This window comes from Phoenix dactylifera, chromosome 13 (assembly GCF_051530095.1).
Source record: "Phoenix dactylifera cultivar Ajwa chromosome 13, Ajwa_hap1_PhDact_Kaust_v1.1, whole genome shotgun sequence".
Classification (NCBI taxonomy): domain Eukaryota; kingdom Viridiplantae; phylum Streptophyta; class Magnoliopsida; order Arecales; family Arecaceae; genus Phoenix; species Phoenix dactylifera.
In genome coordinates this window covers 25,290,015-25,305,534 of record NC_143202.1, presented here as the reverse complement: position 1 = coordinate 25,305,534, position 15,520 = coordinate 25,290,015, and the positions used below count along the sequence as shown (strand labels likewise).

Genomic DNA, 15,520 nt, shown 5'->3' with positions numbered 1-15,520 from the left:
TTGGGTATAGAGAGATGGGACACGGTTTATGGATCTATGAGCCTTCTTAAAGAGTAAAATAGAGAGATGAGAGCGAAGAAAGAGAGAGAAAATAAGAAAGTTGTTCTCTCTCTCTCTCTGTGTTTTTTTTTAATACTCTTTTCTCGTCGGCAAAATAGGGGAAGGAGGAGGCGAGCTAGTGGTTGTGACCACGGTTGTCCGATGAAGCTGTCGCAGGCGGTGGTGGCGGGAAGCAAATGGCGGCTGACGGCAGTGGTCGGTCGGCCGAATTCAACTTAAAACAGGACGGAATAGGAGAATTTTGGCTTGGTTGTCCTTTCCACTCGCCGGGGGCTGCGGAGTCCGACTCTGGCAAAGGGGCAATGCATATGGAAGGGGTTATCTCCTCTTCTTCTTTCCTCCTTTTTTTTCCCACTATTTTCTCGTTGACAAAGCAGGGGAAGGAGGAGGTGGGCTAGTGGCTATGATCACGGTGGTCCGATGAAGTAGCCATAGGCGGGGGTGGCGGAAAGCAGAGGGTGGCCGGCGGGGGCGGTCGGTCGGCCGAATTTAACCCAAAACAGGGTGGAATAAGAAAATTTTGGCTCGGTTGTCCTCAGATCCTAGTCCATTCACCGGCGACTGCAGGGTCTGGCTCCGGCCAGGAGGCGATGCATGGAAGGGGTTGAGGGCTTTGGCGATGAACACCAGTAGCGGAGGCGGTCGGAATAAAAAGAAAAGAGAAAACAAATAGGGGCGGCAACAGGGGTTGTCCTTCTCGGCTAAATTCCGGCGATCACCGGCCATAATAGAAGTTCCAAACAGTCTGGAAGGAAGAGGAGAGGAGTAGCTTGATGGTGGTAGGGCCCTTGCTAGTTTTTCGTGGAGGATTCAGCCGCGACAACAGTGCGAAAGGTGACCAGCAATCGGAAAGGAAATCGAAGAATCTGGCGATGGCTTCGATTGGGGCCTAAGTTATCCGGTGGGATCGAATAAAAGATTAGAGGGGCTTCGAAATAGGCCGGAGGACGCCGGAATCCGCCTCAGCATCGGATTCATCCAATGAAGTCGGAAGGAAGGAGACTCCCATCGGGTGTCTTCTTCCTTCATTGCACGTGCCGGGCACGTGCGCACTGTCTCTCTTTTTTTTGGCACGTGTGCACTGTCTCTCTTTTTTTGTTTTTGTTTTTTGAAGCCGGCTGAGCCTACTGACTTTGGTCCAGGACAGGCCCAATTGGCCTGGATGTTACAACAATGTGCCGCCAAGTCTGCAATCTTTTTAGCTTCTTTGAAAATATGTTTAAACCTAGTATTAATTGCAGGAGCTGATCCAAACATTCAGCATTTTGACTAAAGTAAGGCCCTTCACCTCTATAGTGATTAGAATTTTCATCGGAACTAAATGCAAAGACTACATTGTAGGCTGGTTGCTCTAATCTCCATTGCACCACCATATAGAAAATGTCCCTTTGCAATTTGATCGAACCAGGATTTGGAGGGTTGCAAGCTAGTTGACAAGATCCAAGTAAAGGCAATTGCATTACATCAATCACCATTTATCATTACAACTCTCGCTTGGGACCATCTATCTATATCAATTGCCATTATTTTCTTGGACAAAGATACATCTATTTTTTTTTAGGGTTCGGATTGTATCTTTCATGCGAAAAAATGATTCATTTTTTTTTTACGACATCAACCTTGGATCGCACAATGACCGCTTCAAGATCAATGCAGGCAGATGAAAGAAAAATATTAAAGTGCTTCGAGACCTGTGTAAGGTGTGATTCAGTAATTGATGTGATAAAAGCTGTTATCTTTCCTCCAGAAATGTGAGTAGTAGACATTATATCACAAAATTTTCTTCAAGATGTAGACATTATTTCCTCTTCAACAAAAGGGAAAGGCTTACAATCAACATGGAACAAGACATGCCTCATTTTCTAACTTCTTCTTTCCAGAGTAGCTTCAAGGAAGTGGTGAAATTCTGCTCTAACCATCCATGCGAATGATGCAACGAAGGCCATCTCCTTTGAGCATGTAGTCAAAGGCCTTGTTGATCTCAGAGAAAGGTACAGTGTGTGTGATGAACTTTTCCACCTCTAGCTCCTGCACCATGTAACCAAAGTTTCAAAAAAGATCAGGGCATTTCTAAGGGACCAATCGTGACTGCTAGATAATTGTCGATAAGCTTCTGAATTTCCATTCATCAATACCTCTGCATAATTTATCTAGTTCTACCTTTAGAAAGATTGTTTCATGCATTTACCTTGTTCATGTACTTCTCCACAACCGAAGGAAGGTGGCTTCGGGGCTTATAGTTTCCAAAGAAGGTTCCCTTGAGAGTCCTTTCATTCAGAAAGTTTATAGGGTGGGTCTTGAATACGGCTTCTTTGTGAGGCACCCCAACCAACACAGCAACACCCCAACCCTGACATCCAAGGTGGCATTTTTAGAATACTACAATATTCCAAAACAAATTATTAGTGCAAAAGGCTTTCGAACTGCTTGTAAAGGGGAGTCAGAAGATACATCGTGAACGCATTCAAACGCAGATATCATGGCATTTATGTTGCCTGTGCATTCGATGCTCCTATCAACTCCACCGCCAGTCATTTCAGCAAGCACCTGAAAAATATTCAGTGCTTCTAATGTTGCCATTGCATAATAGTCGTTGCAGCAGTATAGCCAGTACTCAACATCTAATTTAACCTGTGATATATTACTAGCACCATAATTATATTTTCAGAACATGAAAGTTCATTATGGATCAAACCTCTTGGACTGGCTTGTCGTAGTCCATTGGATTCACAAACTCAGTGATGCCGAACTTTTTTGCTGGTGGCACGAAGGGAGACTTTTAGCACCAAATTTTGAATAAGTTCAGCAGGAATCAGATGTCAACAGATTAGCCTACGAATGGAAATATAGAATACTGCATGGTTTGGAAGAAAAATATGCTAAAATTTTGGTGCTCATGTCAACAAAGGTTAATTTGGCCCTAAACTAGTTTTGTTGATATAGTATGACACATTCAATAATCAAAGGAAGCAGTGCATCACCTTCATCAAATTTCGCAGGATTTCTATCAACACCGATAATCCTTGATGCTCCTGCAATCCTGGCCCCTTCAGCAGCCTATTAATAAGAAGCCATAAATCAAACATAATTGTTTGCCTAATATTAGTTTGATAAATCAAATATAAATGAAACTAAAAACAGTACTACATGGAGATCATGTATCAAGAAGCATGAACCCGAGGGCCACGCAACTACGCATTCGGAGCTCCATTAATCAGATAACTGAAATAGGAAAGATACTTACAGCAAGGCCTACAGCACCCAATCCAAAAATTGCCACCGTCGAACCCCTTGGTGGTTTCGCAACATTAAGAGCTGCACCAAGACCTTAGAAAGAAAACAACATGGGGAATTTCATGTGTCTGTTTTGGAAGTTCTGGATGCATGACAATCTTGGTGTCTCACCTGTTGAAATGCCACAGCTAAGAACACAGACTTTATCAAGGGGAGCCGAGGGGTTGATCTTGGCAACACAGCCCGAATGGATGACAGTGTACTCACTGAAAGTGGAGGTTCCTAGAAAATGATAAATTGGTTTTCCATTGATAGAGAACCTGGACCGCCCATCACTGATCATCACCCCTCTGTCAGTGTTAATCCTAAGGAGATCACACAAATTGCTCTCCTCATGCTTACAGTGAGCACACTCTTTACATTCTCCAGTGAATACAGGGAGGACATGGTCTCCTGGTGCAAGATCTGTTACGCCTTCACCAACACTCTCCACGATCCTAATATCACCATATGGCGAACAAGAAAAATGAATTAATATATGCTGAATAGAAAAAAGTTCATTAAATCAGTCTTCTGGATGAAAGAAAAAAGGGGTAGTCCGCTGGGAACATAATTTATTTACCAATCTTACTAAAAAGATCTCAATGAAAAGCTTTCAGAAACTAATAATGGTTGCAGAAATATAAGACTATTGAGTGCTGCTCAATTTTGTATTGAGTTTTCAATCTATGATAACCTTGTCATTAAGTCAAATGTCTCATGTATCAAAGAGTCAATGGACAGCAACACCTTTAATGAAGCAGATGAACCACAATTAATCCCTTTTCAGCTATAATCTTTTTAAAAAAGAGGAGTGAAAGAGACACCAGGTTCAGCATGCTATATTGGTGATATGAGTTGCATGGGTATTTATTAAGATCACTTTAGTCCCATAAATTTGAAATCTCATCTAACAAATCATTAAACAAATAAAACTAAATAAGAACGGTTATCAACAAACAGATTTGCTCAAAAAATAAGATTATGGAAGCCATACCCTCCTGCTTCATGGCCAAAGATTCGAGGAAACAAGGGAGTTTGGCCCTGCAAATTATAAAACCAATAAAATTGTAGAATCTTAACAACATGAACACAGAAAATAAAGCTGATAGAGGTATATCACCAATAGATATCAGCTCTCTCTCTCTCTCTCTCTCTCTCTCTCTCTCTCTCTCTCTCTCTCTCTCTCTCTCTCTCTCTCTCTTTCATTTAAATGTTAAGTGGCAGAGGAAATTCTTGTGAAGAAAACGAATATTGTTTTTTTGATAATATATGTTAATGAAAATACCTTGGCTTCCCAGAAGTACAGATCAGTGTGGCAGAGGGAAGTGTAAAGGATCTTCAGCCGGACTTCCTTTTCTTTTGGAGGAGCAACCTCGACCTCCTCGATCACTAATGGCTTCCCAGCTTCCCATGCAACTGCCGCTGTATATGAAACAAAAATTAATAACGCAAAGCAAAGACCAGTGTAGTAAATTAATTATTTCTAACAATATTTTTTTTCTAATTAGCAATATATTAACTTCTTTGATTAAGAAAACACAAACATCTGCCTGTTTTTTGTTTTTTTGTTTTTCTGGGTAGAAGAGGCTAGTAGGCAATAAGCCACAAAACAGAAGCAAACATAGCCAAAAATTTTAAAAGTGTCATAACCCCTAAACTCATTGAAGGCAAGATTTGAGCCAAGTTTGTGGTACATCTTCCAAGAGATTTTACCAACTTATTGGGCTGGTACTTTTGATGCCCACTTTTGAAAAGGCAAAACTTCTGCAACTATTATGAAAAAAAAAGATCATATCAAATTTCTGCAAAAAATTAGCTCGACAAAAGCCATTACCTCATTGAAGAATAATTAAGATTCTCTAATTTGGACAAAAGATTACACTACTCAAAGATCTTGTAACTACAGAACCGCAAACGAAATCTAAAACAAAGCTGAACATAGCATAGGGACATAAACACAAAATGACACAATACAAAAACTTTTAATTGGATATCCTTTTAATTGATTTAAAATGCTACCTCGGCATTGTATGACCTGACCAGCTGTGCTTTCAATCTCTTCCACCTTGCGGATTTTGGGCTGTACAGTAGCAAGTCCCCTGGAATCATTAACTTAAGAAAAGAAAGAAAAAAAGGACTTTAGAAACTTACTAGAGAGCCTAAAATTAGCAAAAAAGAAACAGAGCAGAGAATTAAATCAAATCTTTAAGAGAGAGGGAGTATCTGCGTAAAAAAAAAATCCAATCATACCAATCTATCCAACAGAAGTACTTTCAAAAATGACCCCCAAGAACAAAACTAACTGGAGATACAATGGAAGAATTCATGAATAAAACTATGGAAGGTTACAAACCTTGGCATCTTATGACTTGACCACCTCTGCTCATACTCTTTAGCACCTTGTGGATTTTGGTATTCAAGATAGGAAATCCCCTAGGACAAATAACTACACACAAAAAAAAAAGAGTGGTAACTTTAGAAATTAATTAGAAGGCCTCTAATATTCAGAGAAGAGAACCGAACCAAATTCAAAGGAAGATTCAAGAACACACAGCATGGGGGCATTAATAGAAAACAGAATATCAAACCCTCCAATTCCATCCAAAAACTAAGCTCCCCAAAATGACCCCAACATGGTGGGTTTACAAGGCTACAAACCTCCACATCTCATGAGTCGACCAACTTCCATCGCCATCTCTGAAACTCTTCCTCAAGTGCCCCTGGAAAGAGCAGTTCGTATGCAACAGGACTGAGCAAACTGGAGCACAGAGAGAGAGAGAGGTATTTATACACACGCAGATAGTGAGAAACAGAGAGAGAGAGTTCAAAGAATACCCACAGAGAAAGCGAGAGGGTGCAAAGAATCTAGGTCCCCTTCGCCTTCCAACTGTCGGTCGGAAAAACCGGGAATCGGTTGCGGTGTTCCTTATCTAGCTTCTTGTTAGCCGGCTACATTGAGTAAGACAACGGGTTTTGGCGGGAGTAGTTACTACTAATCAGGGTTTTGGTTGTCTTTTATCGGCAGGGGAATGGATTAAGGTTCCGAGAGATTGGATTAATAGTTGAGCTAATCGGGGTTTGCACGGCCGCTGGAATTTAGGTGGCAACAGGGAACACAGTCCACTGGTTCGCACCTCGAGTCCACTGAAATCAAGGCTTGGGTCCAAAAACATGGGCGACCAAGCACATGTTTTCGTAACTAGAGATGATTCAATGCACAAGGTTTTCGCCGCTGCAGGATCTGAAAATAGCTGAATGTTCGAAGCGACGAACTATACAGCCAAGACCTTGTTATCATCTAATAAAAATTTACTATATGTGTAGGGCATGACGTTGTATTAGTGAGATTCGAGATTCTCCTATAAAGAAGGAAAGAATTGTAAATAGAGAAGAAATTAATTATCATTGACCCGTGATTTATGGTCTTCCCTATTAGTGAGATTCGAGATCTTCTTATAGAGAAGAAAATAATTGTCATTGACCCGTAATTTATGCTCTTTCCTTCTTTGTAATTATTTCCAAAAATATATTGTAATTACCTTCTATAAATGAAATATATAGTAGGCTAGACGAGGTGTACGAGTCCCTTGCTATTACTCAATTTGACATTCTCTCTTTCATAGTATCAAAGCCTTCTAAATGACACATGTCGTCACCGTGTCTTCCATCTCTTCCAACCCAAACATGCCTCCACCTACCACTACTCAAAACACTATTCCTACTACTAGCCAGCCCAAACCTTCCTCAAGTCTCTACCACGGTCAGCATGCACAACCTTGTCACCGTCAAACTCACCACCGACACTTCTCTTCTTTGGAAAACTTAGATCATACCCTACCTACTTGGCCAACAATTGTTTGGTTATGTTGATGGAAGCTTTCTCATACCTCCGGATAGGGGGCAAAATATATCGTCCTGCCCATAACAAAAGGGCCACCCAATTTCGGCTCAATAAACACCAACGCCGACCAGACGTGTCTTCGGTCCGGCCTAGAATCAGCCCGACCTCGGACTCCGCCGAAAGCCCCTTCAATCTCCTGTATTCGCCGACTCGTCCGACCAAGTTCGGGGCGTCTTCTATATTCGCCGACTTGCCCGACCAAGTTCGGGGTGCCTCTTATCTTCGTCAACTCGCCTGACCAAGTTCCAGGCGCCTTCTATCTTCGCCGACTCGTGCAACCAAGTTTGGGGCGCATCCTGCATTCGCCAACTCGTCCGACCAAGTTCGGGGCACCTCCTGTATCCGCCAACTCGTTCGACTAAGTTCGGAGCGCCTCCTATCTTCGCCAACTCGCCCGACTAAGTTTCGGGCACCTCCTATCTTCGCCGACTCGTCCGACTAAGTTCGGGGCACCCTCTTCAGTAATACGCCCCGACCCTTGAGCTCGGGGCGCTCCACCGAGCACACCTCGGAACTCGGGATGGTAGGTTGGCCTTAGCACCCGTCTAGCCAACTTCGCCAAATGCCTAATGCGACCTCTCGACGAGCTCGGCCTTACAACGGCTGCATCCATGTTCGTGCCTACGCCCTCCTTCGTAGCTGTACATTGCGACGCCACCACGCTATGCTACTTCGGCCATACTTTGCCACGGTTGTCAATGCCTTACCGTTCCCAAGAATGGACTCCACCGCGCACCACAGCAAGCTTTGGCTGCGTGCCACTCCCTCTCATGATGGGAATGGGCCATACCCTGCTACGGCTGTCAACGCCTTATTGTTTCCAAGAACGGACTCCACCGCGCGCCACAAGCAAGCTCTAGCTGCACGCCACTTCCACTCATGATGGGAACGGACTATATCTCCACTACCTAAGCGCTCCTACTGAGACTATAAAGAACCCCAACAGGTAACGCCTAAGGAACTTTTGGCCGGACCAACTAGATCCCACTCTAACTTGATCGTCGGAGGGCCCGCACCGGAAACACCGGTGAGGCTTTGTATAGGTACATCACCGACCGCAGGAGGTGGCTTTCATCCTCTTCCTCCACACTCTGGCGTCTCCTTCGACTCCTCCAGCGTGGTCACCCTTGGGCCAAATTTGAACCACAATACCTCCGCAATACATTGAGTCACCTTCCACCTCTTCCTCATCCTCTACCCGTATACTCAATCCATCCTTTCAATTGTACTTCCAACAAGACCAAGTCCTCTTGAGCACCCTCATGTCCTCTATTTCTGACAGTATCATGGCCAAGGTTGTTGGCTTGACAAGTTCTCGGGCTCTTTTGGTGGTCTTGGAGCGTATGTTTTCTTCTCACTCTCGGGCTCGTGTAATGCAAATCCGCTACCATCTTTCGACTATCAAAAAGGGCAACTCCTCCATTTCTGATTATTTTCAAAAAGTTAAATCTCTTTCTGATGTTCTTGCTGCCATTGGCCAACGTCTCCAAGATTTTAAAGTTGCCCAATTTCTTTAGCGGGACTTGATTCTTCCTATGAATTGCTAGTTACGGCAATCATTACCAGAGTTGATGCTATGTCTCTTGAAGATATTTATGGTCATTTTCTCAATCATGAGCTCTATCTTGATCATCTCAGAATAACATCTCAAAACCCAAAATTTTCATGGATGGCACGGTATGGTATTCTTTACCCCATGCCTTTCTCACCGAAATTTTTTCTATTCTAGAAGATCCTGGTTGTCACTCGGTTGCCACCAAATATGCCTTCCTCTCTCTTTTCTATACTTTTCTATCTCTAATTTCTCTCTCCTCTCTACTTTCTCTCTCTAGAATGTCTCAAGAATCTAGAGTCGGGTCATGTTGACCTGATCAGCAAACCTAAGTTGACCCCTGAAAAGAGGCCTTGAACTGCCTGGGTGCCCGGGGTCGCCTTCTGGATCAATGACCCGGCCTTGTCAAGGTCCATAAAACCCACTAATGATGAACTATGTTAAACAACTCTAGTCCTCATCGAGTCTATGCCCTATGATTTATTGATCGAGTCGCTTAGGCCTAATCCACCCGAAATCGTCGAACGCTCGTCTGTATTTCTTATTATTTTAATTAGATTAAAATTGTTAAATTGAAAGTAATTATGTTTTTAATATTTGTATAGGATTAGCTGAATTGTTTTCTAAAATTTGATGGTTTAAGACGAAACAGGTAAGTAGATATTGCACTTCTTATTATTTTTCAAATGACCATTTTCGTGCATATTTGCTTGTGGAAATATTTGTGAAAGTTATGTTTTATTATGAAAAATGTTTTTATGAATATTTTGATGTAAATAGTTTTGTTATGAAATATAAACCTAATCATACCATTTAGTATTTTTTACCTATTTATGTAGATGTTCTAAGAAAAGATACAAGTTTTCAAAGACTCTCAGATTGCTATGACTGCCTCTAGAAATAGGGGTCAATTGACACCTTGGAGCTAACATCCAACGAAAACGGTCCTCTGCTAATGGAATAAAGTTGGTAATGAATATAAACTATGATATCTTGTCAATTACGAAAATGACCTTATCGCGGGTTGTAGTGACCATAGCATGAATATCTATGAGCAATGTTTTGATTCATGCTAGGATTACATAACATAAAGAACGATTTACGATTTTAATTTCAAACTTGACACTATGTTTATGAAAGATGGATGATTTGTTCTTTCATGATTTGCCTTATGACCTATTTTTAATATACTGTGTTATGAAGTACTTATTTTGGAATATCTTTTATTTTTCTTAAATGATGCATTGACATGGAAAATTTATGCTTGATTTTGTAAGGTAGTAAAGGTTTACTTACTGAGCTGTATCGCTCATATATCTCTATTTTTATTTTTTTTCTCTCTCCAGGCAAATAGGATTAGTAGGGACGAAGGTTGGTCTAAGATTGAAGTTCACACTAGCAAGCTTGGCGATTTTGTAGAAGAATTTTCGTATTGGCTATAATTTGTAGCTAATGATTTTTTGAATGTTGAGTGTGATGGGTTTGGTATTGATGTTAGATTTAGACGCTCTGAACCAATATTGGTTTTATTTAATAGATGATGAAATTTAGACATTTAATTATTATAATTTATTATGATGGATTTGAAAGCTAAAAGTAATGTTAGCTTCGTGTTCTAGTGGACTGTACCTCTCAGTAGTATGGCCATGTTATATTCTGAATCTGGGGCGTGACAAGGTTAACTATAAGGTGGATTCCACATATTGGGCTCACTGCAAGTACATCATAAATTTTAGAGGCTTGATCAAGGAGCTAGAAACGAACGACTTGCATCCATGCCAACATGCTGATATTGCTCGACTATGATAATAATTTCTTCGAGAGGGTTTATTGTTTCATTCTACATCTATTGATCCCTTTTCCATGTGTCTTATCTAACTCTTGTTACCCAGCAGAAGCCTTATAGAACTTGAGTGGAAACTTACAAACTCATATTACCATTTCTTGACCAACTAGAACCTTGTTTTCCTCCACTTCTCAGTACTGGGGGACTGGAACTTTTTTCTAAGGTTACAGCTAGGTCATTGAAAGACAGACTCATTTGGAAATTATCAATAAGGTTACTGTTTTACTGCTAAAGGAAACGGGATAAATAACACTGCAAATTCTATGGAAATTTTTCATTATAATGGAGAGAGAATAGGCTTATGGAGGGCACATAAGAGCAATTCTGAAACAAAACATTGGATCTTAAAATGAAGACCTAATAGGTAAACCTACAAGGTGTCGAATACATACAATAAACATAATGAACCACTTAATGATGCAGATGAACGTTTATTTATTTTAATCACTTGTATAAATCATTATTTTGTACAATTCTTATTTAAGAATGCCCTTAGAGAAACCTAAGAAATATTTCATTAAAATTGCTCGAGACTCTTGTTTGTTAACAAAAGCCCAAGAGCAGGGAATCCATCTAGAGCCAAGCCTGGTAGAAGATTAAATCCAATCGACAATATGGGACTTAAGAGACCAGGAGTAGGGAGGGCCTATATATCTAGAAATGTAGTAACTTAAGTTTGTCGATGACGAATAGATCTTGGCACTATGACTATCGACCAAAAGAGTCAAGCCACCTTGTGATGTTTCCTTGCATAAATCCACCTGCACTAACTTGTCTGGCTCATGATACCTTCATGTGTGAAGACCTTTTCTCAATACACTACATGTCACTTTCTGTAGTGGGATTGTAGAATGGAGATTTATTCTCCTTTAAAAGAACCCAGGACCAGTTAAAGGAAATCCAAATCAAAAATGACACTAGAAGATGCCTCTGGATAACCATCAATAGAATAATCCAGCATTTGTTCCATCAGGCCCTTCTAGAGAAGCTTAGGTAACAACTGAGAAAAGATAACCTTTTTTTTTTGTTTTGACTGAAAGGGAGGCAGGAAAACACCATCCAAAATTTTAGTAAAAAAGAAGGTAAAGAAAGTATCAGGTTACAATAGAAGCTTTTGGTATTTGCATCCCCTATGACACTGTGGCACAAGAGAGCTGGGCGCAGAACAAGCCGAGAGATACAGCAGACAGAGGAGAAAGTGATATGGATCATTCCAAACCAAAAATAACAGAGGAAAAAGAGCTGCAGCAAATGAGAACAGATAACTGTCTCCCCATAATCTCCAGAAGAAGCTCACATCGCGTAAGAAACAAAAAGGCAAGCGAATTACAGACAAAGAGATTACGCGACCCAAATTTTATTCAACTGGCATAAAAGATGAGGACTGAGCTCATCTCACAGTCAGGCTCAGTTGCCTATTTTATTACAAACACAAAGGGAAAGCTAAGATTAGCATGGCATAGGACATTCTTCATGTTGCAGTTTCTTTCTCTCCAGAGTGGCTTTAGAAAGGTATAAACCTGCTCTAACCGTCCATGCGAATGATGCACCGAAGGCCTTCCCCCTTGAGCATCAAATCGAAGGCCTTGTTGATCTCGGAGAAAGGTACACTGTGAGTGATGAATTTCTCCAATTCTAGCTCCTGCACCATCCATGCAACATGGGATAGTAGTGATGGTAAGAATCCAATTAGAGGTACATCTGCAATAAGACTAATGACCAAAGAAGACAAATATACTTCTCTAGAATCTTACAATAAATCGTCATGTTTTGTTAGCTAAACCTAAGGCCTCAAAGTCTCTATCCATTACAAGTACCATTTTTAGCCATTAGTACAAATACATTAAGAAAGAGATTTTTGAGAATGATCAGGCAGAGCCTAATCACTTTCATTAAGCAAGACAGAGCAATACAATTTAAGCAAGAGAAATTAGAATCATTTGTTTACCTTGTTCATATACTTCTCAACGACCGAAGGAATGTCAGAGCGCGGTTTATAGTTTCCAAAGAAGGTTCCCTTAAGAGTCCTCTCGTTGAGGAAGTTCATAGGATGGGTTTTGAACTCAGCTTCTTTGTGAGGCACCCCAACCAGTACAGCAACACCCCAACCCTGAGGAAATAACATTTTCAGATTGCTATTATATCTGAGCCTCAATTTATGGACCACAGGGTTTGAATTGCAAGTATGTAAAGGGAGTCAGAGAATACATCATGAACACATTCAAATGCAGATATCATGGCATTTATGTTGCCGGTGCATTCAACGCTTCGATCAACTCCACCATTAGTCATCTCAGCAATCACCTGAAAAATATTCCATCTTTCTAGTTACAATCATCTACATTCTTTTTGAGACAATACAATCAGTTCAGTTGATTCCAATAATATAGTTTTAACTTCTATAATATAGCAGGTGTCATGGAATGAAGGCCTTTATCACCACATAGGAAGTATTATCATGTCCAGAAACAAACCTCTTGGGGTGGTTTGTCATAGTCCATTGGATTCACAAACTCCGTGCAACCAAAATTCTTTGCTGGTGCAAAAAAGAAAATGAGATTTTTAGCACCATGTTATAAAGAAATCTAGTATCGATCAAATGCCCACACAAAATATTGGAATCAACATTTATGAGTAAGCGTTAACTAATAAGAGCAGCGCAAGTGCAATAGCAAGAGCAAGTGTTGTATTTTAAGAACACTCTGAGTGTATTTTTGCCCAATATGAAGTTTTATGCTACTAAGAGTAGAACTACATCAAATGAATTCTCAGGGGGAAAAAAAAAACTTTGTTCACAAATCGCTAAAAGTTAAATTAGCCTGAACTAGATTCATTGATGCAGTAATATGGATTCAATGATTAAGAGGCGAAGTTGTTTCACCTGCCTCAAACCTCTTGGGGTTCACATCAACACCAATGATCCTTGACGCTCCTGAAGCTCTAGCTCCTTCTGCAGCCTGAAATAGAAGTGGATCAATCAAAAAATGAAGCCAAAACACAATATTAACACATGCCCACAAGGAAGAAACAGAAGGCCAGACCTCAGCAACAGAACCAGGTGCGGTTGCAGGTGCAAGAGCGGCTGCAGGTGCAGCTAAAGCGATGCAGATGCTTTCAGAACAGCGGCAATGTAGCATTTAGGAAGCGGGTGCTGATTCAAGTTTATATGAAGTTTCCAAGCACTAAATACAGAAAAACGATACGAGAATGATACTCACAGCAAGACCTACAGCTCCCAAACCAAAAATAGCCACTGTCGAACCCTTTGGTGGTTTTGCTACATTAACAGTCGCACCGAACCCTTAAGAACAACAATTCAAAAGAAGATTAGAATCCTCACTATATCTAAATCTTGAAATCTTATGTATATGACAGCCTTGGTGTCTCACCTGTTGAAATGCCACAGCTAACAACACAAACCTTATCAAGGGGAGCCAAGGGGTTGATCTTGGCAACACAGCCGACATGGACGACTGTGTACTCGCTGAAGGTGGATGTTCCTAAGAAATGGTAAATGGGTTTTCCCTTGATACTGAACCTCGATTTCCCGTCATGGATCATCACTCCACGGTCTGTGTTTATCCTGAGGAGATCACACATGTTGCTCTCCTCGGACTTACAGTGAGCACAATCTCTGCATTCTCCAGTGAATATAGGAAGGACATGGTCTCCGGGTGCAAGCTCAGTCACACCCTCCCCAACACTCTCTACTATCCTAAGAGCACCAAATGATAATAAAAATAATCGATAAAAAAAAACTCAGTACATATCTTGACCATGAAATTTCAAAAAGAAAATAATAATAAAGCAGGGGTTGTTCCAACATGAACAGAAATAGCAAACATAGATAGCAAAGCTTTCAGGAAAAAAACAGAATTTTCTCTGAAAAATAGTGCTTTTCAATTTCACATAACTCTCGATGACAGGATCAAGGCAAATATGCCATGGATCGAAAAGTAAACAGACAAAATTCTTAAGAAATTTTTGTATCAACTTGCAATAAACAAAGTTCAGAAGAAACAAAAAAAAAAAAAGAAGATGGCAATGATAAGGTTGAGGAAGTCATACCCTCCAGCTTCATGGCCAAAGATCCGAGGAAAGACAGGAGTCTGGCCCTGTAAAATTCAAAATTATCATCATTTTAGCAATCCAATCCAAAAAAAACACAGAAATCACTCATTCAATCATGACTCGGAGATCGATCATAAAAGAGAAAGAAAGAAAACTTTTTTTTTTTCCTAATAACACCAATAGATTACCTTAGCTTCCCAGAAGTAGACATCGGTATGGCAGAGCGAAGTATAAAGGATCTTCAACCGAACCTCCATCGCCTGCGGCGGCGCAACCTCCACCTCCTCCATCACCAGCGGCTTCCCCGCCTCCCAAGACACCGCCGCTGCATTCCAAAAAAAAACCAAAACTTCATCACCAATAATAATAATAATAATAAGCATTACGATCTACTGGAAACTAGAAATCAGTCTCTGAATGGTGAGGAACATGGAACAAACCTCTGCATTTGATGACTTTACCCGCAGTGCTGGCCATCACCTCCCCCTCAATTTCCAATACCTCTCTCTCTCTCTTCCTCAAAACCCTCTCCAATGATCAGATCACTCTTTCAGGCTACTTTGCACAACAAAGTTGGAGAAAGCCGGGTGGTGGCTCCGCTATATGTAGCCAAGAGAGAGGTCAAAGACTTTGATTTTTTTTTTTACTAAATTACTATTTTATTATATATATATATATTTATATGTATTGAGATAAGATGAGCATGAGTGTCCATAACATTTTCCGAAGAAAATCTTCCGAATGATGCACGATAAAAGACGCAACTCACTCGAGAGTCGAGAGCTCTATACACGTAATTCAAAAAATATCAAAC

At 40.7% G+C, this 15,520-nt stretch overlaps 2 protein-coding genes across 2 annotated transcripts; both read right to left on the bottom strand.

Annotated features, from left to right (window-relative positions):
- Nucleotides 1-1,774: 1,774 nt before the first annotated feature.
- ADH (alcohol dehydrogenase 1) lies at nt 1,775-6,156 on the bottom strand. Its single transcript, XM_008797019.5, has 12 exons — nt 5,995-6,156; nt 5,690-5,782; nt 5,356-5,448; nt 4,622-4,758; nt 4,331-4,377; nt 3,466-3,791; nt 3,305-3,387; nt 3,042-3,117; nt 2,756-2,817; nt 2,512-2,607; nt 2,249-2,410; nt 1,775-2,088 (listed from the first exon to the last, which is right to left on the bottom strand). Exons 1-12 carry the CDS (start codon nt 6,029-6,031, stop codon nt 1,972-1,974), a joined length of 1,329 nt encoding a protein of 442 aa, XP_008795241.2. The 5' UTR covers nt 6,032-6,156; the 3' UTR covers nt 1,775-1,971.
- Nucleotides 6,157-11,961: 5,805 nt separating this feature from the next.
- Nucleotides 11,962-15,290, bottom strand: LOC103711045 (alcohol dehydrogenase 3-like). Its single transcript, XM_008797018.6, has 10 exons — nt 15,147-15,290; nt 14,895-15,031; nt 14,704-14,750; nt 14,025-14,350; nt 13,854-13,936; nt 13,517-13,592; nt 13,110-13,171; nt 12,844-12,939; nt 12,584-12,745; nt 11,962-12,277 (listed from the first exon to the last, which is right to left on the bottom strand). Exons 1-10 carry the CDS (start codon nt 15,181-15,183, stop codon nt 12,161-12,163), a joined length of 1,143 nt encoding a protein of 380 aa, XP_008795240.2. The 5' UTR covers nt 15,184-15,290; the 3' UTR covers nt 11,962-12,160.
- Between the last annotated feature and the right edge of the window lie 230 nt (nt 15,291-15,520).

Excerpts from the sequence above, each read along its gene's own strand:
- ADH (XM_008797019.5), bottom strand. The coding sequence starts at position 6,031 with ATGGCGATGGAAGTTGGTCGACTCATGAGATGTGGAG. Across the intron at positions 4,759-5,355 it reads TCAGGTCATACAATGCCGAG|CGGCAGTTGCATGGGAAGCT; the intron begins GTAGCATTTTAA and ends TTTCATATACAG. Across the intron at positions 2,411-2,511 it reads CGTTTGAATGCGTTCACGAT|GGTTGGGGTGTTGCTGTGTT; the intron begins GTATCTTCTGAC and ends CTTGGATGTCAG.
- LOC103711045 (XM_008797018.6), bottom strand. The coding sequence starts at position 15,183 with ATGGCCAGCACTGCGGGTAAAGTCATCAAATGCAGAG. Across the intron at positions 14,751-14,894 it reads TCTACTTCTGGGAAGCTAAG|GGCCAGACTCCTGTCTTTCC; the intron begins GTAATCTATTGG and ends TGAATTTTACAG. Across the intron at positions 12,278-12,583 it reads TTGAGAAGTATATGAACAAG|GAGCTAGAATTGGAGAAATT; the intron begins GTAAACAAATGA and ends TGGATGGTGCAG.